The sequence below is a fragment of the Eleutherodactylus coqui genome, chromosome 3, assembly GCF_035609145.1.
Source record: "Eleutherodactylus coqui strain aEleCoq1 chromosome 3, aEleCoq1.hap1, whole genome shotgun sequence".
Classification (NCBI taxonomy): domain Eukaryota; kingdom Metazoa; phylum Chordata; class Amphibia; order Anura; family Eleutherodactylidae; genus Eleutherodactylus; species Eleutherodactylus coqui.
The window spans coordinates 151,137,069-151,162,253 of NC_089839.1; the positions used below are offsets into that span (position 1 = coordinate 151,137,069).

The 25,185-nt window shown below is 48.0% G+C and overlaps 1 protein-coding gene across 1 annotated transcript in view; it reads right to left on the minus strand.

Moving 5' to 3' along the window:
- LOC136621094 (protein polybromo-1-like) overlaps positions 1-22,227 on the minus strand; it is a 58,816-nt gene extending 36,589 nt beyond the window's left edge. Inside the window, exons 1-2 of the mRNA XM_066596329.1 lie at positions 20,177-22,227; positions 4,039-4,681 (exon numbers count right to left, since the gene is read on the minus strand). Of these exons, the coding sequence (XP_066452426.1) occupies positions 4,039-4,634 (596 nt within the window). The 5' untranslated portion in view covers positions 4,635-4,681; positions 20,177-22,227. The remainder of the gene's footprint in view (positions 1-4,038; positions 4,682-20,176) is intronic.
- Between the last annotated feature and the right edge of the window lie 2,958 nt (positions 22,228-25,185).

The window sequence follows — 25,185 nt, forward strand, 5'->3', positions numbered from 1 at the left end:
GGTGAGGGGCCCTGGGCGCCCCAAAGGCAGCTGGGGGGTGGTGAGGGGCCCTGGGCGCCCCAAAGGCAGCTGGCGGGGTTGTGAGGGGCCCTGGGCGCCCCAAAGGCAGCTGGCGGGGTGGTGAGGGGCCCTGGGCGCCCCAAAGGCAGCTGGCGGGGTGGTGAGGGGCCCTGGGCGCCCCAAAGGCAGCTGGCGGGGTGGTGAGGGGCCCTGGGCGCCCCAAGGGCAGCTGGCGGGGTGGTGAGGGGCCCTGGGCGCCCCAAAGGCAACTGGCGGGGTGGTGAGGGGCCCTGGGCGCCCCAAAGGCAGCTGGCGGGGTGGTGAGGGGCCCTGGGCGCCCCAAAGGCAGCTGGCGGGGTGGTGAGGGGCCCTGGGCGCCCCAAAGGCAGCTGGCGGGGTGGTGAGGGGCCCTGAGGGGCCCTGGGCGCCCCAATGGCAGCTGGCGGGGTAGTGAGGGGCCCTGGATGCCCCAAGGGCAGCTGGCGGGGTGGTGAGGGGCCCTGGGTGCCCCAAAGGCAGCTGGCGGGGTGGTGAGGGGCCCTGGGCGCCCCAAAGGCAGCTGGCGGGGTGGTGAGGGGCCCTGGGCGCCCCAAAGGCAGCTGGCGGGGTGGTGAGGGGCCCTGGGCGCCCCAAAGGCAGCTGGGGGGGTGGTGAGGGGCCCTGGGCGCCCCAAAGGCAGCTGGGGGGGTGGTGAGGGGCCCTGGGCGCCCCGAAGGCAGCTGGCGGGGTGGTGAGGGGCCTTGGGCGCCCCAAAGGCAGCTGGCCGGGTGGTGAGGGGCCCTGGGCGCCCCAAACGCAGCTGGCGGGGTGGTAAGGGGCCCTGGGCGCCCCAAAGGCAGCTGGCGGGGTGGTGAGGGGCCCTGGGCGCCCCAAAGGCAGCTGGCGGGGTGGTGAGGGGCCCTGGGCGCCCCAAAGGCAGCTGGCGGGGTGGTGAGGGGCCCTGGGCGCCCCAATGGCAGCTGGCGGGGTGGTGAGGGGCCCTGGGCGCCCCAATGGCAGCTGACGGGGTGGTGAGGGGCCCTGGGCGCCCCATTGGTAGCTGGCGGGGTGGTGAGGGGCCCTGGGCGCCCCAATGGCAGCTGGCGGGGTGGGGAGGGGTTTCTATAATACTTTAGATTGTAGGCTCTTAGAAGCAGGATATATATCTGTTTATAGTAGCAGCTTTCCTGCACCTATAATTACATATATATACACATACATACAGCAATAAGCAGCAGGACAGATTGGATCCAGGGTGATAACCGATCGCCACATCTGGGGTCAGGAAGGAATTTTTTTGCCCTCCTGAGGTAGAACTCTCCGGGGGGTTTTTTCGCCTTCCTCTGGATCTTTGGGTCCGGCGGCTCTCATCTCAGGACAATGGTGGACTGCTCAGAAGGACCGCAGCAAGTTCTGTGGTCTCCACCGGGCCGACCTGAGAGTCACTGTGATCCTTGCATCATTTAAAAGGGCCAGTAATATTTCATTACAATGTTGCTTATTTCTATTCTAATAAAAAATTCTATAAAATCGACATGGTGGTGTTTGTCTTTTGTCTAGATTTCTCCTTACACAGCGGTCATGATGAGAGTGATCGCTGCCGCCCCTTATTCTAGAAGTATATAATAATGTGAATCCTCTCCCAGTGACACGGCGGCAGCTGCTGCGGGACAGGAGCTATAGGGGGCTCCATATGGAGAGCTGAGAACATACAGCTCTACCTATAGTGATGTCATAAAGGCTTCTCCTGTCCCTCAGTTACAAGTGTTTGGGGGTTCAGTCTATGATGGGGGCGCTAATATTGTCCGTGTCCTCATGTCTACACAACAGACTAACTGAAAAAGACTGAAGACTGGACAAGAATGTCCAACTGAGTACAGAAGACACAACAGGGAGTCTTCCACACAGGGTGCAACAAGTAGCCATGGTGGCTCCTGATCCATACAAACCCCACACCTGAAGGGCATACATGTACGTCCTATTGGGTAAAGGGGATAAGTACCTCACAGTCGTCCCGTGCAAAAGTATCCTTAAAGGAAGTGTCCAGAATCAGAATATAATGCGAATGAAAATTTTGGGGGCTCAGGGACCCACTGGGGTTAAATTGTAACCAATCCAACCACAGCCTTTGCCATAAGCTTAAAAACCCTCAGTTGGGTCCCCCTTAAAAAGTAAAATGTATACATCATGGGCGTTTCCTGGCGTATAAGCCAAACACGTCTAATCATGGAAAAACATAAGATGATGGACAGAGATAGACTCTGGAGGGTCTCTGTAGACCTGTATGCAGGCCAGAAGACCACAAGTATCAGTTCCATATATCAAAACTGTCTAGCAATATGCAAATAAGGGAAATGGAACAATACCTCTGCAGCGCCACCTATTGGATGGGCAGCATTCCTGCAAATCAATGCCCTACTCTTCATAAAGGTCTGTAGAGAAATGATTGGGAATTGTAAACCAAGTCAGAATCCATACACAGACAGCTGTTTCAGGGATTTTGCCCCTCATCAGTGTGCAGTAGGATGCTTGACTAGTAAGAGGCCTATGATGTGGGTCGTTAGGGGTAATATCACTCCTTAAGGAGACACCTAGAAGGTGAAGGTATTAGTGTTTTTTGAAGCCACCGGAAGCTAGGGGTTTGACAGGAGGAACGCCCCTCTCGCACCCCCAGCTCCCGATAGGGTCAAGGCACAAAGGTCCTAGCAGCGTGTAGATTGATTTTAGGTGTCCCTGTAGGTTAAGGATGAAGCGTACTTCTCCACTATTATGAGCTGTAAATGCTGCCATTTTACAGCTGTAACATGGCAGCATTTTCAGCAAGTAATATAAGCCTAAGAAGACAAACAATCCTCACCCTAAAGCAGCGGGGGTTGGCTAAAATCAATGCACACGCTGTAGTCCTACCCACAGCCCCGTCCCCCTCACTGTGACCCAGTGCTCCTACAGCCTTCCCCAGAGCCTTCCCGTTGCCTTTCCTCTGTGGAACCCACCACGGCCTCCGCTCCCTCACTGTCTGCCGCCGTCGTAGTCTGCTCCGACATCCTGGCAATGCAGGGAGGCCGTACGCAGGCTCTCTGCGTGTGCTCTCGCCACTGTTGTGTCCCTGCTCCCGGGCGCAGACGTTAGTGACAAGGGAGGGAGCGGCCGGCTGCTCCCAACGGCAAGCTGACATACAACTGACATGGGGTGCTGTGCCCCGCCGGTGTTCAGTCCGGGGCTAGTTTAAAGTGACGGGGTGGGGGGTGGGGGCGGCGCATGCTGCTGTGAAATCCCTGCTGCATACCCCGCTCTCCGTTTCCCTTGCACATGGGGCAGCGTGGCTGCAGCAGAGTCTGCTGTCAGAATTTAAAAGGTAAAGTGTCGTTGGCTGCTGTTTGCATTTTTAAGATAAACTTTAGTGGGCTGCCAGGAACTGGCGCTTAACGAGCTGTGCAGCCAATAAGGTACAGGGCGCGTCACCCCCTGTCAATCTTGACTCCACCAGGACTTCCAGGTGGCGTTAAGATACACTAATACAGAAGGTGAGTGAGGAGACTTATAAGGTCCTCGGTGCGTCTCTGGGTAATATGAAAATAAGGAAGCATGGAGAATTGTTTTTCTGCGACTGGCCTAAGGTAGATCGCTAACGTTTCATACCAGTGGACAATGGGGATCACGTGACTAGGGCCCACTGTCACTGCTCAAAGCTCTTGACTACCTTTGGCAGCTAAGAGCGAGGAGAGGCGGGACGGGGGCGGGGCTAATTCACGGAACTTATCCCCGCCCCCGTTTCGCCTTCTCTCATTGCAAATAGTGCAGAGGGACGGAGAGGAGGCAGAGAGGGGGCGGGAGCTCAGAGCACTGCTCTCGGCTCTTCCAGCCTCCTCCCCCTGCAGAGAGAGACGCCGTATATCGGCTGAGTGTGAAAACCCGGCCGATATATGGTTGTCTGAATGCACCATTAAACAGATAATGAAAAGGCATTTGGACAACCGGCTTTTGTAAGGCTACTACCTTAAAATATGTATTCGCCTAAGGAAGAAATATGCTCCTAAGTAAGAACTGTGGTAACATTACCGATTCATTCTGCGCGCTCTCTCCAGAACCTCGAACATGTGCTCCTGGAAAAGGTCAAGTCTTCGGTAACGATTATTTTCCACATTCTTTCGAATAATCTCAAAAGTCAATGGAGGTCTCTTTGGAAACTTGGGGTCAACTGCAGGAATTTCAGCCAGAGAATCGCTATAACATCTTCCTTCGTCATCTTGATGGCTCATCATGGACACAAACAGGTTGTGTATTAACTCCTGAATGAGCAAAGTTACATTAGGGACATGAGAATCCTCATCTCCTTCGATATCTCTGCGGGTCTCCAGTAACACCTTATGAAGGACCAAGGCATCCTTATAAATGAGGGATTCGGGTTCATTGTAAGTGCAGGCGTTATTAAACATGATGACAAAGTCCTCACACATGGCATCGATATCCTGGTACTTGTTGGCCATTATGTGACTCCTAATCTTTTCCATGTCGATGGGTTTCTTGATGGTCACATAGTAGTCTGGGAGCTCAGAGCGGGAGGGAAGACGCAGGAAGATGGCGCTGAGACGTCTGCCACGTTTATCTGTGTAATTCTTTACTGCTTCATACACTTCATTCAGTTTCTGTTGCATGGGGCTCAAATACTTGGTTTTCTTTGGAGATATTCCACTTTTTCTACCTAATTAAGAGAAACATTTTTACATTTTGCATGATGGCAAGAACTGTTTTTGGCTTCTTTTTGAGAATACATAAATCACTTGTGCGATTACCTGATCTTACAGACAGCACAGGGCCAGAATAATAAGAATGAGGATTAACCTCTCGAGGTCCAAGTACAGTAAATATACAGCGCTTTGTCCTGGGATTGTTAGCACAAAACTGAAACATTCAGATACAACGGAGTGAGAGAATAATGTAATATTACTGAGTTTCACAGTTAAAGGTGTAAGGCTGTGCTCATTCGAGCGTATTATGGTGTACGCACGTGTGATATGCGGCAATTCGCAGGCAATGAAATACATTACCTTAAGTTGGCTCGCTCTCATCTGCGGGTAAGAATTGCGTAACGTGAGCACAACAAAGAATGCAGCAAGTTCTATTTTGTCACTTATTACACACGAGAGAGCCCATTGTTCTCTATGGGCGCATAAATCAACGCCACCGATACGCAATTACATTGCGTATGAGTGATATATACAGATATGCACCACTGCAAAGCAACAGAGCAGAAAATTTAAACAAGAAAGGAAACAAGTCAGATTGCGCATGACAGCGTGCGTGAGATACACAGTCATGTGCAATACAGTAACGCTGGCATACGCGGCGGCAGGCCAGCTCCACAGCGCTAAAACGCTGCGTGACTCAAGCAGTATTTTATGTATACGGCCATATGAGCCTGGCCTTAAAAAGACACAGGGGTGAAGGGAAGAACATGTAGTGACAGTTTCTTTTTACTATGGTTCTACAGACTGACATTCTTATCTCATAGACAATCCCTCTATAGGTCAGAAGAACCTGCCACCTCTGGCAGGATCGGCCAACAGTCTATGTGTATGGAGGCAGTTCAACATTTCACAGAAGATACTGTTGGGGGGTGGAGAATAATTGGGCATGTTGGCTTCTAACAAACGTAGGTTGAATTCACATGTGGCACAAATCCACAATGCATTCAGTACAAGGCAAGTGAGTGAAATATTTACAAATCTCATCCACTGGTTGCGGACACTTACGCTCCAAGAAATTAGCAGGCGGTGGATTTTCACACCTTCAATGTACTAGGTGTAAAACCTGCAGTAAATCAGTACAGCAAAATGCACAAGAGAAATATTCTACTTTGTCTAGACATACACTTAAAAAAGGGAGAACTAGGAGAAAGCTACAGCAGTCAGAGCTGTGGAGCAGCTCAACGTACAGAGCAGAGAGCACTTTAGAGAGAAGGCCCCACCTCACAGCACTTCGTGGAGCAGTGATCCGGCCATTAAAACTGCATTGTAACTGATAGAAGTGCTCACAGGTATCATTACACCCCGCTTTACTGCCCCGACATAACACGGTCAGCAGTTTTACATCAGCAAAGTTACTGACAGAAGCCATTTAATACTTTGAGCCATCAACAGCTACATGATGTGTACGGCTGGCATACGTTACCATCAACAGCTACATGATGTGTACGGCTGGCATACGTTATATCCATTACTTAAAATGTTTGTAGGTAACAAACGTGGCCACCAAGAGGGGTTTGTCACCTTGTGTGACCCAGGAGCTCACGCCCCTGTTCTCCTCTCTATACTGTGTCAGCCGGAAGTGGCTCTTTCAATGGCTCTTGGGGTTCATTCATATGATGTATTTTCTGCAAGCATTATTACGGACCCAATACAGACACTATACAACACCATTGCAATGGTGTATTCAGGCGTAAAAAAAAAAACAAAAAAAAAACATTGCAGCATGTCCTATCTTGGTCCGCATTCACACACCAAAATAGCCCATGAATGTCTATGGGAGAGGTGGAAACAAAAACAAACATGTGTTTCGGGGTTTTTTTTGGGGGGGGGTTTTTTTACACGTTGCTAGGAGACAGCGTGAAAAAAAAAGTTTTAAAAAAGCGACATAGATTAGGCCTTGTGGGGGGTTTTTGCGCAGTCAATACAAACCAAAAAAAATACACAGAAAATGGTGTGTTTTTCATGGAACAAAATGGCATACACATGCGAATGAGCTCCACAAGCTCACAAGTCAAAACTATAACATATCAATAGAAAATGTACCAAATTAACCATGTTCGGGGGCGTGGCCAGCGACCGACATGGAGAGTCGCATGTGAGGAGAGCTCCCCAGGGGGAATACTAAAATCCGCACAAAATCCTGGCCTTACCAGAAACCGAACATTTAAAAGAACTCCAACGGGCTCCTAACCCCTAATTAACAAGCTGGACCGCGGTTGAGAGCGATTACGACCTCCTGACATCCATAATAGGACCGTGGACCGGAGCGGGAGGGGGACGGCGCCAACGCCCTGCCACCTTCCCGCGCTTTGCTTACTGCCTAGCTCACTGACTTATCTTGCCGGCTGGCCGTCCTGGGACTTTCGCGATCAGTGCCCTCCCAACAACCACCCGGCGAAGGACCACTCCGGGACTCGTGGCTGGCTCTGCCACTTTACTCTCACTGGGCCCCTTCCCTACTGTCTCTGGGCCGCGGCGGCCCACGTCTGACCGGAGCTCGGGTGGGGGCGACCCCCCCCCTACTGAAGCCGCTGAACCGCTCCTGAAGGGAGAAAACACCCCGCTTCCTCCACCCTTAAAGCTGAACTGCCGCCGCAGGACCCGGGTGGAAGCCGCGGTCCATTTGCCGGCTCCGGCCGCCCTGTCGCCGCTTACCTGCGACCTCCGGCCATTCGCATCGGTCCGGACCTGATCCTGCGGGCTGAAGATCGCTGCCCACTCCCCGACGAGAGGCACCCGATCCCTGCTGAACCCGCCGCGGGACTGACTGTCCTCCCTGGCTCTTCTCGGAGCCGCCGCCGCCGAACACCTGCCTCCCAGGAAGGGAGATAGAGAACAACTCCGTGGCTGCCCGCCGCTTCGGGGCCGCCGCGCCGCCGCCGAACACCTGGCTCCCCGGAAGGGAGACAGGAAATACCTCTGCAGCTCCCCGCTGCTTCGGGGCCGCCGGGCCGCCGCTGAACATCTGACTCCTCGGAGGGGAGACACAGATCACCTCTGCGACCGTGCCGCTGCTGCAGGGTTCGACGGAGGTCGCAGCCTCCCTGCCCCTCCGTCCTGCAACCTCCTGCCTCCACCTGGCCGTGACGCCCAGCGCCCCACAGCACACTAACCGCACTCCAGCTACTCACCTTCGGATCGCCCAACCACCACCGGACTGCGGCACCCGACATCTCTGGAGGCGCTGCGTCCTCCTTAAACCCGACCCCCACAACCACAAACCTTAGCCAAATATCCGATAACAAGGCCAGTTTATCTCCTGGGACAGCCGAGGGGCTGACCACCCCAACGTATATCTATAAAAGGACTGAGCTGGACTAACAAATAAGGGGCCCCACAGTAGGTACTGACCTACCCCCGACCTTAAATTGATTCAGCAAGGGCGGTCTGCTGTGCCCTACGGCCGACGGACCACCGCGTTTAACTGGCGCGGCCTCTCGTCCCCTCTACCGTGATCAGTTCAAGGCCAAAGATAATCCGGTGCAACCATAGTCCGGACTGCCGGACCCCCGCTTCTTAACAGTTATTGTAACAATACCAATATACAGACCTTTACTCCTTATTACTCAGAGCTAACCTCCATAACTCGCTACGCTAAACTAACGAATTCTATCATGAGTACACGCGCTAAAAGCGGCACCGCCGCGGAAAAGCTAAAAGAATTTTCCCGCATCGAAACCTCTGATCACTCCCCGCGAGTAACGCGACCCGCTCAGATGAAAGACCCGGTAGACGAAACTGGGCAAACCTCAGAACCCACCCTGCGTCAACTTCTAGATGCAATTAACACTTGCAAGTCCTCTCTTACCAACAAAATAGAGGAGATAAAATCTGACGTCTCCTTGTTGAGACAAGACTTGCATAATATGCGTGACAGAATGCGGGAAATGGAGGACCGCGTCTCCAACGCAGAAGACTCCTTGCGCCCACTTACTACGGCGGTTAAAAAAGCAACAAGGGCAATAGAATTTTGCCAATCCAAAACAGACGACTTACAAAATCGCTCGCGCCGTTATAACCTACGCATAATAGGCCTACCCGAAAAATCAGAGGGCTCCCACCCGGAAACATTCGCTGAGACTTGGCTGAAATCGTTATTGGGGGAGGACGCTTTCTCTATCCACTTTACAGTGGAGAGAGCCCATCGAGTTCCTGCAAAACCGCCACAACCAGGAGCCCCCCCGCGCCCATTCCTAGTAAGGATCCTAAATAGCAGGGACCGGGACGCCGCATTACGCCAAGCCAGACTAAAAGGCCCATTAAAACACAACAATGCAACAATCTCCATATTCCCCGATTTCTCTGCTGAACTACAAAAGCAAAGAGCCACCTTTACAGAAGTGAAACGGAAATTTAAAGAAAGAAACATTCTCTACTCAATGGCATACCCAGCTCGCCTACGAATAGTGGCCCAAGGAAAAGCGATCTTCCTCCAATCTCCCACTGAGGCCCTGGAGTGGCTGGACATGCATCCCGTAACACCAAAGGACGACTGACCCCACCACAGCTGTAGCAGAACTTTGAGCTTTGTTATGACCTAAATTCTCAGTACCCCCATGATCCATGGGCGGTGTGCAGTACGGCCGCGGCACCTTTAAATCATTACTGGAACCCGACAGTTGACCTCAAACTTCTAAAGGCCATCAAGAGACCCCCCCAACAATATAACATCTGCTACTTCTAGCTAGATTGTAGCTAAATTGTTTCTTTTTTCTTTTCCTGTCTTTTTTCTTCCCTTCTCTCCTTCCATTTTTTTTCTATTTTGCTGTTCTTTGACATCTACGCCGTAATTTAAGTAATGTCAGAGACTAATGGTTTAAATGTTTGTAATCTGTTCTCCATTAATGTTCTTTACAAGCCTGCGCTGACACAACCTCTCCCCTCACACCCATCAACACCCTCCCCCTCAACCCCCCCACCTCACCCCATGGACACGAACACAATAGCCAAATCCTATATCCACACAGGTAGTAATGTCCCTAAAATGTCTTAGCTGGAATGTTCGGGGACTCGGTACAACACTCAAGCGAAGGACAGTATTCTCATATATCAAACAAATAAATCCACACATTATTAGTCTGCAAGAGACCCATCTCATTAGGGACAAGGCTGATACCCTTTCAAAGCCATGGATCCAGTGGTCTGCCCACTCCTTTCACACCTCCTCCTCCAGAGGTGTCTCCGTGCTTATTCACAAGTCACTGCGCTGGAACCCTATCACTACCCGTAGGGACTCCGAAGGAAGATTTATATTTATATACGGAGAAATAGACTCTAAACCCTATGTCATCCTATCCATCTACAATCCACCTCACAACAATCTTCATCTTCTGCAGACTGCCATAACATTTGCACACCAGTACCCATTGGCAGGAGTGATCTGCTTAGGCGACTTTAATATGGTAATGGACCCCACTAAAGACAAATTCCATGCACCCCTTAACGCCACTCCCACCTTAAACTCCCCTTTGAGACAGCTAATTGAAAGCATTGGATGGGTCGATCTCTGGCGACTTCACCACCCCGAAACGCGGGAATATACCTGTTATTCACCGGGTCATAATGCGCTGACGAGAATTGATTACATTTTCAGCTCCACAGAACTGGCAATATATCTCTCGAACATAACACATTGCCCGAGAGGCATATCTGACCACAGCCCTATACTATTAACCCTAAAATTTCCTCAACATAATATAAGGCCCACTTGGAAACTTCACCCATTCTGGCTCAAGCTCATTGGATCAGACGATCAAACGCCCTTTCACATCTCCCTATTCCTAGATGCCCACAATGACAACACCCATCCCGCCTTGAAGTGGGACACTCTTAAAGCTTATATCAGAGGGTTCCTTAAATCTGCCATTTCACACATCAAAAAAACAACATCCCAGGCCAACAAAGAGACAGAAAACCAGACCCTAGAAGCCGAGAAAACGTATATATCTGCCCCCACAGACGCCAATAAAATAGCCTGGCTCAGTCTATCCCGTCTCCATAGACACCAAATACACGCCAAAGCCAAACGCAAATTATTCTTCACTAAGCAGCACTACTTTGAATTAGGAAACCAATCCAGTCATTTACTCGCCAATCTTATTAACCATGAAAACCATGCTAATACGATCCTTAAGATTAAGAATCAGCGCGGAATAGAGCTAACCGACAGGTCGACCTCCTGGAGGGTCCCATCACTCTGGAGGAGATCCAACTGACAATCCAAGACATGGCACTCAATAAATCACCAGGCCCCGACGGTCTCCCAATAGAGACATACCGTAAATACTGTGAACAACTAGCCCCACAACTCCTTGAGACGCTAAGCCAGGCCCAAATAGACAAAACACTCCCACCTTCATTCTATAAAGCCTCCATAGTAGTGATTCTGAAACCTGGGAAGGACCCTACAGATTGCGGCTCTTATCGGTCAATATCACTGGTAAACGCAGACTACAAGATCCTAACTAAAATCCTGGCCACCAGACTGAACCAAGTGATTTTGTCCATTATACACCCTGACCAGACGGGCTTCATGCCAGGGAAATCCACGACCATAAATATACGCAGAGTCCAAACAGCCATCCAACTAGGTAAACAATATAATATGCCATGGGCTCTGGTTTCACTCGACATGGCAAAAGCCTTTGATTCCTTGGAGTGGGCCTTTCTGGAAGCCTGTCTGGTCCGTTTTGGGTTCGGACCTAAATTTTTACAATGGCTCAAAATTATATACAAATCCCCGAGTGCAAATGTAATTGTAAATGGCATCCCATCAACGGAATTTCAACTGGCAAGAGGCACCCAACAGGGATGCCCTTTATCCCCGGCCTTATTTGCTATAGCCATTGAGGCACTGGCAATCCGGCTGAGAAGCGCCCCCAACGTAACCGGTATTAAAGGGGCAGACCTCGAAAGCAAACTGGGACTATACGCAGATGACACAATTCTATTCCTATCGAACCCACTAAACTCCTTTTCCCAAGCTATGACACACATAGATAGATTTTCCCACTTCTCCGGGTTATATGTCAACTGGTCCAAATCAACAATCCTTTATACAGAAACTGACCCAAAAAACGACCCCTGTGTCACAAGATATGGACTAAAACCAGTTTCAGCATTCAAATACCTGGGGATAGTTATGTCATACGACCACAACAACGCAATAGCAGATAATATAAACCCATTATTAGGGAACATAAAACATAAACTGAGGCGATGGGCCAAGCTACCACTCTCCGTGGCTGGGCGCATAAACCTCATTAAAATGGCCATCCAACCCAAATGCCTGTATATACTACAACACATGCCAGTGAGCGTCCCTAAACACATCTTTAAGTCTTTAAACTCTCTAATCATAATATTTATATGGAACTCCTCCCGTTCCAAATTGAGCTTATCAATTCTACAAAGACCCAAAGAACAAGCCGGAATGGCCCTCCCGGACCTCCGGCTCTACTACCTGGCAGGGCAACTGAGAAATATCCGAGCCTGGGTCTTAGACAAAGAATTGCCTATAGCAGATAAACAACTTGCAAAACAAGTAACAGGAAATAGCCTTTTGAGCTTTTTAGAATTCCCGGAAAGCACCAAATCTACCGACCTAATCCCGCTCCACAAATTAGCTCTTAGCGTGTGGAAGGAGGTAAAGACATTGCAGAGATACCGGGATGTGGTGCCAGAACTCCCCCTTTGGAACAACCCCGGTCTCACCGCACTACAGTCAGTTCCAGACCCACAGTACTGGACCGCCCAGGGGGTACGCACACTAAGAGATATATACACAGACGAAACACTCCCCACATTTACGCAATTGCGCAATAGGCTGCAGGCCCCACACCTTCAACTATTCAGATTCTTCCAATTAAGACACGCACTGAACTCTCAATTTCCACCCGCCTCAACCCGTATATCTAAATTTCCCACAATAGGCGTCCTCAAATCCCAAGGATCCAAAGGCCTAATATCGGCCCTATACACACACCTCCTTTCAGCTAAAATAGATCTCAATCCACCCCCTACATATGACAAATGGAAACTTGCCATCCCATCCCTCACACCTGAGGAGTGGCAAGACGTCTCTGAATCCCACCTGTCAGTCTCACCGGCCGTAAACAATAAATTAATTCAACTATACATCATACATCAAGCCTACCTTACTCCCAACCGTCTACATAAAATGCGTAATACCTCCTCAGACTTCTGCCAGAGATGCCGCCAACCGAAGGCGGACTTCTGGCACTTAATTTGGGAATGCCCTCTTGTCAACGAGTTCTGGTCAAAAGTGATGGACCTTATAAACTTACTCTTACGACCCCCACTATCCATCGACCTAGACCCTAAGGTAGCGCTGTTTGGCCTGCTGGAGGAGGAGGTGTGGCCATATTACATTCGCGTCTTCCTTGAAAAGACGCTATTTTTGGCCCGTAAAGCGATAGCCATAAAATGGATGGCGACTAGACCCCCTTCAATCCCACACTGGATCCAAATTGTAAACACTGTAGCCTCATATGAAAAAATTATATACCAAAACAGAGGCTGCCCGACCAAATTCCAAAAAATATGGGGGACTTGGATGGACTCCCACTCTACTCTGCTCATGGAATGAACCTCAAGCCCAATCTACAACACCCCCCTCCCTCCCCACCCTCTGGCACTCCCCCTCCCCCCCCCCCCCCCCCACTGACAAGCGCTTGAAAACTTGTAACTTTCTCCTACCAAGATCAAGAACAAGGAAGAACGGCATTGGTTTTAAAAGTTCAAAAGTTTATTGTTGTAAATGTTTAACTAGTAACTCAAGAAATACAGCAACAAAAAATTTGTGTTAATCTAATTATAACTACGATCATATATACATTGCTATGAATCTAACGAATCTCTCTTTATTTCTGTTTTGTATTTCGTAAATTGATTATCAAAAAATAAAACGAATTAAAAAAAAAAAAATTACCCATGTTCTGTACTGAATTACTGCAAAACTGTCAGACCGGGATCACATGACCATATTGTAATACAGTGCATTAAAATCACAGCTTTCCACCTGCGTATGGAATTGCGTATTCCTGTGTATTATCGTGTATGCGAGCATTTTGCACGTGTATGCACAACGTATTTTACACGCGCAAAACGAAGGCAAGCAGGCAATGATCCCCTGCTCTCTGTACATCTGGGAGGCAGACTCATCCCATGCCCTGGCTTTGGCGTTCCTCTCCAGGTAATTGGAGCTATTGGTGTCCCAAATTAGAGGAAGTCTGGCATAGAGCATGGAGTCTGCTCGTATCGGAAGTAGTCATGGCTTCTATGTAAGGGCCCCCAATCTCCACAGACCACCGGTTAGATGGGATGGTGGTCCCTAGACGCTCCTGCAGTGTCTGACCTAGTTTTTTAACTTCCTTCTCAATGTAATGGTGCATGCACTGCGTTTGAAATTCACCCATAGAGAACAATAGGGCGTAATAAGCAGTAAAATAATACATGCTGCAATAAATATGCAATAAATATACGCAAGTGGGAGTACTATGTTTACAGACTAGGAAACTGCTAGAGACGCTGAGGCTAATATGTCAGCCCAAGACACAGGACAAATCAGCCATAAATAAAATAGTGAAATGCCCTCAAATATATAACTAAGGCAGCCTGTCCACGGGCGGGTTTTCATTGCGTTCCCCTAAGCAATATTGCGTTGCTATGCAGAGCGCTTCCCCCTGTCCACGAGCAGAGAATCATTGGGGTTCTCTGCTCTCGGCCGGCAAATCACAGCATGCTGCAATTTGCTGCGATTCTCCGCGGTCAGCCTGTCAGATAGGCTGACAGCAGAGACCCGTCTGCCGGCTACAGCTCCCGGGCGGCGTCTCACATGGCGGAGAACCGCTGCAGGATACCGCAACGCCCGTGGACAGGCAGCCTAAAAGCCACCACTAGGCTATACAATAACTTCTACCTCTGCCCTAAGGGCCCTGAAAACTATATATTCCTTACACTAAAATGGCTGCAACGGTAAGGGCGACAGGTCATGGGCCATTTACATGGGGCAATTATCGTTCACAATTCATTCAAATGAACTTGTGCAAAAACATTGTTTACTATTAGTTTTCGCTGACTTTTAGTCACATAAAATACATTGCCGAGTTGCAGGCTTGTCGTTCCGTGTAAACGCTCCACATAGGGGGTGAAGCACGGAGCGAGAAGCCCGCGATCCAGCGGTGACGTCTGTCAGTGTAAACACTCTGTACGAGCGCTAACGACGTGAGACGTGACATCAGCACTTGTGCAGGTGTTTACCCGACTGTCAGCCAGTGTTAAAAAAAGATAATTAAAGTGAAAACCAACACTTATTTCCAATTTTCTTGACATTTTTCCAGGGATATCCCAAAAATTTTATAAAAATGCAAATGTAAAACGGCACAAATAAATCTTCAGGCATCATGAAAAAAGACAAAAATTATTTAATCGAACAAAAGAAGAACATTTATTATACCTTTCAAACGTACTTATACTAAAGAACACAAAACGAGAACCCGGTCTGGTTACCAACAGGAAAAAATACAGCGGACTTGAACTCGTTAACACTGGAATCACCATGGAAGTCATTTATAACCCCTGCAGCTGCTCAAAGGCAATGCAGTGATGGAAACAATCCCAGCGGGTGTAGTCTAGGGGTTAGATGTCTGATTGTTGGGGCCGACCACTGGGACTTCCTTGATCCAGAGACTCAACCACCACTCCAGACAGTTCGATGGGACAGGTGGAGATCAAAGCACATGGTAAACTCCATACATTCCACAGAAGCCAGTGGAGTGGCATTCGGGCATGCATACCGCTTTCCTTAGGCTGTGCCTGTTTCGGGATCAATGAAGGTTCCAGCAGTCAGTCCAAAAGCGATCAGACATTTGTCCCCCATCCTATGGATACGATTTCAATGCTTTTTATGGTAAAACACTTTTTAAAGGGGTGTTTTAGTAAAAAGAAGTTACTTCTTATCCAGAGAATACCTATATGAGAAGTAAGGGTTCGACCACTGATCGCAAGACTGGGGTCCATGTACCCCCAAATGAATGCAGCAGTGACGGTGTATCCGTGCCACCACTCTATTCATTTCACGGGACTGCTAGAGATAGCCAAGCGCTTGGCTATCTCCAGCAGGTACTTGGGACTCCCATTGATGGGATCGGTGGGGGTCTGAGCTGTTGGACCCCTGAACATCAGTTATTGCCTATCCTTTGGGCTTTATTTTACCAGGATATGTCTGGCTGCACACAGGAGAGCTGGATTCCGCATGTGGTAACTCGCAGCAAAATACACCTGTGACCCCATGTACCTGCAAAATGTGTATTGCGGACTTCTGCCGTTGGTCATGTGAACCTAACTGCACTGTAGCTCAGCTTGTTCACACTGTCTGTTATTCAAAAAGCATGAGCCCATCAAAACTTCGCAGTCCGGCTACATGCACACGAGCGTAAAACTTGTGCGAATATGAACTGCATTCTTTTGAAATCATTGCATGTCCTATTTTTTCGCATTCCTGAGAACGCATCACCCATTGTATTCATGGGACCTTAACCAGGTAACGACCGCCCTTCCTTTTTTTGATGGCAGCCATTAAGGGGCTTTAATTTGCAGCGCCGTCAAAAGGGTTTCCTGTACCAAGAGAGGCGGGTGCATGGCTCTCACATGACATCTGGGTACTAGCCCTTATAGCGTGAACCAAAGAAACCTTCGATTCCCACTATTTAACCCTTAACACGTGGCGGTCAGTGCGACTGCGGTATGCAAAAGGCAGACAGAGGGAGGGATGATCTTGATAGCCATTCTAATACACTGGTATACTGAAGTATAATAGTGTACTAGAAGATATACCCTGCGCTGCACGCCAATTTTATGACTAGCAGTCCTGAAATATATAAAGTGGGCCACACCGCACTGTTATGGAAGTTGTCCAAAATAAAAAGCTGTTGCCCACAGCAACCAATCACAGCACAACTTTTATTTTACCTCAGAGGTATAAAAAACAAATGCTGAGCTGTGATTGGTTGCTGTTGGCAATAAAAATTACAGGGGAAGTCAGTGAGTTTTGGATTGTTAATTCCGCCAGTATTCGTCGCCGGGTACTGAAGAACGCTCATGCAAAATTTCACTCAAATCGGACCAGAACTGTGGATTTGTATACAATACAAACAAACACACAGACTGTGCGCTTTATATATAACGTACGCATAAATACGTGGAAGTACATGATGCTGATTAATGTTATGTGACTGTATTAGACATATATTATACTGCTGAGGTAACATGAAAGCTGTGCTGTGATTGGTTGTTGTAGGCAAAGCTTTTATACGTCAGTGCTGAGGTAAAATGAAAGCTGCTCTGTGATTGGTTGTTGTAGGCAACAGCTTTTATATGTCAGTGCTGAGGTAAAATGAAAGCTACTTATAGCTAAAACACAAAATCTGTTTGTTGGTGTCATATACAAATCCGCAGTTCTGGTCCGTTTTAAGTAAAATTGTGCAACCAATCATAGCTCAGCTTTTATTTGTTATTCTGTTGAGGTAAAATGAAAGCTGCGCCGTCATTGATTGCTATTAGAGATGAGCGAACGTGCTCGGCCACGCCCCTTTTTCGCCCGAGTACCGCGATTTTCGAGTACTTCCGTACTCGGGCGAAAAAATTCGGGGGTCGCCGTGGCGGCGCGGGGGGTTGCAGCAGGGAGTGGGGGGGAGAGGGAGAGAGAGAGGGCACCCCCCTGTTTCCCGCTGCTACCCCCCGTGCCGTCACGCCTCTCCCCGCCCCCCAGCGCACCCGAGTACTTTTCGCCCGAGTAGTGAAGTACTCGAAAATCGCGGTGCTCGACTGCGAAATCGCCCTTACCGAGTACATTCGCTCATCTCTAATTGCTATATATTATCATACCCAAAATGAAAGCTGCGCTGTGATTGGTTGCTATGGGCAACAATTTTCAATTCTTGGTTGCTCTATGCATTCCTGTCTGGGGACATATCATTTTCTGAAATATCAATTGTCAACGCTTAGTCTGACTCTTCTAGTGGGAATTACTTGTTGGAAACAACCAGGAATACTAAATTGAGTATGTAGCATCCATTGGTGAAAGCAAATTTGGGCGTTGCTGCATTAAAAGTCAAGGAAAGTACAAAATATGCAAATAAGGTTGCCGAGACAACTAAATTTCAGAATTTTTTTTAGCCTATAACCTTCTGTGGGTCGAAATTATACTATGTGCAAAATGTCATGTCAATCGGTCGGACAGTTTGTGCGTGATGCTCCAACAAACAGACAAACAGACATTGACAAATATATAGAAGATTAGATGAATGATAAAAGATGCTGATAATCAAGTTCCCCCAGTGGAACAAAAATAAAAAGTAAAAAAATTAAAATAAATACGTAAAAAACGCACCTTTCTCCATTTACTATGTAAAAAATAAAAATTACATATGTGGTATCACTACGTTCAGAAGAACCCAGAGAAAAACGTTAGGATATTATTAAATCTCCACAGTGCACACCATTAAAAAAAAACATGGCAAAAATAGCTAATTTTGTCTATCTTAAACATGACGAAAATAGCTAATTTTGTCTATCTTGCTTTTCAAAAAACAAAATAGAAAGCTGTCAAAATGTTGCATGGATCAACAAATGGTCTCATTAAAAATACATATCGTACCACAAAAAAAAACATTTTACAGCACTGTTCACAAATACAAAGTTAGGGGTCTTTGAATGCAGCGATAAACAAAAAATACATTAAAAAAAAAAAGCGTGAAAAAAAAAAAATCCAACCTATATAAATTTGGTATTGACATAATCATACTGGCCTGTAGGCTTAATGTAACATATCATTTACACTGCACGGTAAACGCTGTTAAAAATAAAAACATACCAGAATTGCAGATTTTGTTAATCTTCCCTTTAGAAAAAAATGGAGTAAAAGCAATCGAACAATCAAAATGTTCGGTGTTCCCAAAAATTGGATAAATGAAGACTAGAGTTCATTCTGCAAAAAACCACAAGTCCTCATAGAGCTCCGTCGATGGGAAAATAAAAATGTTATAACTCTTGGAGAGGGCAACACGAAAACAATTATCTATTTTTTTTTTAAAAAAGTGTTTTTTGTTTACAAAATTAGTAGAACATAAAAAACTGTATACACTTTGTGGGCTTATTCAGACATCCATATATCGGCCAGGTTTTCATGCCCAGAACGATATACGGTGTCCCTTTCTGCAGGGGTAGGAGGCGTGCCAGGCCGGGAGCAGTGCACTGAGCTCTCGCCCCCTCTCTGCCCCTCGCCACTGTTTGCAATGGGAGGTGTGGGGTGGGTGGAGCTAAGTTCTGCCCCGTCCCCTCCTATTGCAAATAGTGGCGAGGGGCGGAGAGAGGGTGGGAGCTCAGTGAACTGCTCCTGGCCCAGCCCACCTCCTCCCCCTGCAGAAACGGACACCGTATATCAGCTGGACGAGAAAACTCGGCCGATATACAGACGTCTGAATAACCCGTTTAACCCTGGAATCATGCTGACCCGGAGAAGAAAAATGTTATCACATTATATATTTTTATACTGAACGCTATAAAAATGAAATCCAAAAACAAATAGTAGAATTTATTTATTTTTCCCCAATCTCCATAATAAAAGTTAGGGCTTATTTACATGAGCGTATATCGGCCGAACGATATGCGCTTCCATCTAAGCAGTTCTCCCCTTTCCTCCTCCTCACCATCTCTCTGCCTCTCTCCTCCACTCCAGCGTTTGCAATAGGAGGGGGTAGGACGGGGCAGAGCTAAGTACCGCTGCTTAACTGCGCCCCCACCCCGTCCCTCCCATTGCAAATAGTAGCGAGGGGCGGGAGCTCAGTTCCTGCTCCTGGCTCTTCCATCCTTCCCCCCCTACAGACAAGGACACCGTATATCGGCTCGGCGTGAAAACCGAGCCGATATACAGTCGTCTAAATAAGCCCGTATCTTGTATGCGTGTAAGACTAGCTTCCCCTATTTAGTGAGGCCAGCTTCACACGGGCAGGAAGGATTCCATAAGTGGGAGGCCTGCACCGTCTGTGACTCTGGCCGGCGACTCAGAGTACCTGAATTTTCTGTACTGCATATGACCCCGGACACGGGGCTCCTACGCAATAAATGTTAATTGCATATGGGCTATTTTGTCGCGGATTCACGTGAATGGCCTCCATTGAGGTCAATGCAGGCCATTCATGCGGAAACCACGACAAAATAGAGCATGCTGCGATTCTTCCTGCGTTTGCCGAATACGCAATTAGTATCCAAGAGTGAGCAAAAAAGTGATTAACGTGCTTTTCAATGCCCACGTTTGGCCGCGGATCCTCCGTACGGATTCCGCGGTTGGAATCCGCCCAAGTGAAATTGGCCTAACTGTGGGCAAACAGACCCACTCCTATGTATACAGCTCATCCTACACACGTCACCTTGTATTGTTGCATAAGGATGTCCCTGGCGGTGATGAATATCTTCTTGTGTAACATATCGGAATACTGAGCCAGAGTATAATCATAATCAAATCCGTAGATCTCGATGTCTCCCAGACAGATCTCGTTGTTGGAGCATATGGCTGCTGGATTTAGCAGATTGCAAACACCAGGTGGAAGAATTTCTGCAAAGGAAGACAAATAGTTAACTCGTATTAATGGAACATGAAACAACGTAACCATTTTGCACACCTGACTACATACAGTGTATATGACTTGAGACCCTTTTACATGGGATGACTGTCATTGGATGATGTCAAGTGATTGCTTAGTGCATGCCGGTGGAGCAGGCCGGGGATCATTCCTGCCTGCCCGTCTCCATTCACAGTAAACAGGCAGTCGTTCACAGATAAATGACTGCCTGTTTACACAGTACAATCGTCGTTTAGTTTTAATGTGGGCAGAAATTAAATGACGAACGATAAGTGCCGATCGCATAAAAGTAAATAAAAAGTTAAATAAAGTTAAAGATCAGATCCATGGGGGCAGCTGAGAGTACTTACCCCTGTCCTCTGCGATGTTCCGTGGTGATCTAGTCCTAGAGGACCTGACACCGGTTTTCTGCACATGCGCCAGACATATGACGTCACGCGCAGAAGCCTAGATCGCCCGGGAGATTTGAAATCTCCTAGCTTCTGGCTCCTGAAGGTAGCCGAGAGGCAGGAGATATCAACAGGGACGGCGGTGACCCGTCACCGGGCCCGTGATCACCGGTATCCAATGGATACCAGCGATCACAGAAAAGTAAAACAAAAGTTTAAAAAAGTTAAAGTTTCAGCTTCCTCATGGATCGGATCCATGGGGGCAGCTGGAAATACTCACCCCCATCCTCCGTAATGTCCCGCGGCAATCAGGATCTCCCGAGGGCTTTTGCGTATGAGCCGATGTGGAGTGCATGCGCAGAAGGCCGGAGAGCCCTGCAAATTTAAAATCTGCCTGCACCCGGCTGTCAAAGATAGCCGAGTGCAGGGAGATGTGACTGGGGACCGCTGTATGTGGTTACCGGTCACATGATCACTGTTATCCATTGGAAAACAGTGATCATGCAAAATTAAAAAAGGTAAAATAAAAAGTTGAAGTTCATATCAGTGAGGGGGGAAGAAATTACATAACTAAGGCCCCCGGATTTGTCCCACAATGGGATCTTTATCCGCGGACCTTACCCTGGCTTCTGTGCATTGCCCGTCAGCAAATTGCCCAGGAAATTCAAAATCTCCCTGCTCATGGCTACCAAAGATAGCTGAGAGCCTGCAGATTTCACAGGGGGGGGCGCAGTATGCCGTTCCTGGTCACGTGATCGCCGTTATCCAATGGATAATGGCAATCTGGTAAAAGTAAAAAAATGTTGAAGTTTCATCTCCCGGTGAGAGGAGATGAAACTTTTTACTGGAGACCTTTGTATTTGAACCCCGACGCGATCCTCCTCCACGGACCTTACCCGGATTCTGCACATGCGAGCACCCGCAAAATGCCAGACACATGTGCAGGAGGCGGGGAGGGCCCAGGAAATTTTAAATATCCTTGCTCCTGGCTACCAACGGTAACCTAGAGCAGTGACCGGTGGCCTTCTTGAGCGGTCCGTGGTCACATATTAAAAAGGTAGCGATCTACCACTAGGCCGATCTCACCCATCCAGATAGGAATTACGGATTCCACATGCGTTTGATCAGTGGTAATACGCGGATCAATCAAATGCACTGGATTACACAATTCCACTCACATTAGCCAGTTGGAATTACGCAATCCACCCGCAGAAAACAGAACGCAGCATGTTCTATTTTACCGCTTATATCTGCAACATAGAGCCCATTGTATGTAACTACATTGTATGAGGGCTGCGGAAAACCGTGTCATCGCTAAGCGAAGGTGTGGCAAATACAAACAACAAAAGGTGTACTGCGCATGACCGCCTGTGTGAGTAGGCAGTTATACGCAGTACATTATGCAGCCGTACGCAGGGCCACGGCTGGGCTCACAGCTGGGATCCGCTGCGGGCCTCCGCAAGTGTATTCGACATACGGCCGCGTGAACCCGGCGTTATTCAGATTGTTACCTGTAATACGTAAATTTACAAGAAGCCCCGGGAACGCTCGCCTTCCTGCAGTGCCAGGAGCGGCTTGTTGAGCGTCTTCTGTGTGAGACCGCCGCACTGCAGCAAGATTACGGAGCCTGACAGAGAGCCACTTTTTACACCCCATACCTTTAAAATGACGTATTTGCAAAAATATGAAATTTTATTTTTTCTCCTCTAAATTGCATTAACCCCTGAAAAAAAACTGCGGGGTCAAAATACTCCTGGACCCCCCTCAGTGAACACATTAAGGGGTGAAGTTTTTAAAATGGGGTCGTTTGTAGGGGTATCTATAATTCTGACACCTATGAGCCTTTACAATCTTGGCTTGGTGCAGGAAAACAAAGTGTTCCTCAAAATGTTAATAATTAATGTTAAATTTGTACGTCTTGTGAGACAGTGACTGACAAAGTGCTGGAGGGTGGATACGTGCCACCGAGCGGCCTGGGCTCGGTGGAGGAAGCCAGCATTTCTGTGTCAGTAACGCTATGTTACTGACACGTTGTAGTTTTGTAAGTGGCTCCAAGCCGCATAGTTCGGGCCGGCTTTTCCTCGAGTGGTCAAAGCGAAGGGTGGGATGGCCACTCCCACGTACCAGGTGAGGCTGGTACCAGGCCTTATAAAGCCTGGGCCTACAGGGCCTAGATAGAGAGCGTCTGGCTGAGAGCCAGAGAGAGGGCTCTGTGGAGCAAGGAGCCCGGCTAGCCCAGTGTGTGGGCTGAGAGAGCCAAAGGCGAGGTTGACAGGGTGACGCCCCTAACCTCAACACCCAGGAGGGTGTGGTGAGACCTCCACAGGTCTGAGGACCGGACTGGCTATGTGACGTTTTGAAGTGAGTAGTCAGGGCCGGACTCTTGTGTAGTAAGCGCTCAGACGAGCAGGTGGTTATTTACGTTTTATTTGTGTTGTTGGCTGCAATAAACCCAGGCCAAGCCTAGACTAAAGGACCTTTTGTTGCCCGGTGTCACTGTCTCTGGCCGCGGATGGCCACGCTGCTACTGACCCTAAACGCTAATCCCTCACAGTCTCCTAAATGGTTAAAATAAATGAAAGTTTTTCCAATGTGCTTCCAGAATAAAGTAAACAGATGTAAATATATATCTTAGCAGAAAGTTGTGCAGTATGTTTGCACATATTTGATATATTACAATTGAAAAATTTCAAAATTCAAAATTTTCGCAATATTGGCACTTTTAATAAATATACACTATGGGACTATTTTCACCACCTAAATGAAGTACAACATGTGGCGAAAACACAATGTCAGAATCGCTTGGATATGTAAAGCCTTTACGGAGTTATGATATGTTAAGTGACACACGTCAGATTTCCAAAATTTGGCTCCGTCACTAAGGCGCAAACAGGCTTCGTCGATAAGGGGTTAAGGGCTTAAACAAATTGTGTGTTTTTGTCTTCTTATGCGGCTGCATAACAGGATGAAATGAAACCATTGATTTCAATTATTTTGTTTCCCATTTGGGATTATCGCGCGTTGACCCCCATGACTTTTTTTCTAATTTCTTTTTTTTGCATAGCGATCTGTAGTTTTTTGGGTTACATACAACTTTTGGATCACTTTTTCTTCAAATTTTTTTTTGCATACATGGTGCCCAAAAAGAGCACAATTCTGGCACTGCATATATTTTTTCTGACGGTGTTCGCTGTGTGCGATCAAGTGCTCAGTCCCTCATGGGTGTATTGTCACCACATATTACGCACGCATATTTCCCTTGCGTAACACCAGGTGAATGGAGGCAATGAATGTCTATGGACTTGTATTCTTCCATTCACACCAGCGTTGGAGCTGCGAGGGGACATCCGTATAAAACGAGAGAGAAATATATCTCAGCATGCTCTATTTCTCTGCCTTTCATAAGGAGCTATTGAAGAGATGCATATTGAAACGCTGCCCCCTCGCAATGCCTGCGAATGGATAGCGTTTAATAAAGAAAGTCACACTGCGTGTGTCTGTGACGTCATCATCCCAGGCATTCGCAGAGCCTATCTCAGCCCATATACATTCTCTACCGACACAGCATAGGGGCTACGATGAGTACAACGGCCAGTACAGATTTTTTTTTTTATCCCTGTTTTTCCGGTGACATTGCTAGGCGATGACATGGAATCCGCGACCTTTCCACAATGTCAAAGGCCGCGGGTTGGACGGCTTCCATTGATTTCTGTGAATTGCTCTATTTGTTTGAATTTGTGTGGAATGCTGCGGATCGTCCATGCGGATGACAATTGCATATTCCACAATTGAAACTGGGGCGTGTGAGACCGGCCTAACCTGGATACTGAAGGCCCTCTTTACACAGAGCGACATTGTTCAAACGAGCAAAATGAATGCTAATCGTTCGGTGTAAACGGAGCGAACGACGAAAGATTAATCCTTCACTTTTCGCTCATCGTATACGGGCATAAATATCACCGCTGGCTTGTTTACTAATCGTTCAGTCGTTCTCAGTGACTCCACGATTTCTTATTGAATGAGCCAATGATGTATCTGCTGTGTAAACAGGCTGCAGCAGTGACTCTGACAAACGAGAAATCTCACATTCCCGAGTGCGATATCAAGCCAAGTTTCATAACCCGATATCGCGCTTGGCTGTGTGAAATTAGCCTAATGGAGGGGAAAGGCAACAACTGATTTTCTATTGCTTTTTCCACATCCTAAATAATAAAACAGATCGTACTCACCTCCCCTCGGACACTAAAGCAAAACTGATCGACTCAGACTACTCCGGGTGAAATAAAGTGACTGCTGCGGCCAATCAGACATCACAGCGCTCATATCCTGGGCGCCGTGATGCTAGGTATTTGGGGACATGACACTGTGGCCTCTGATTAGCCGCAGCAGTCACGCGCTTCCGTCCTG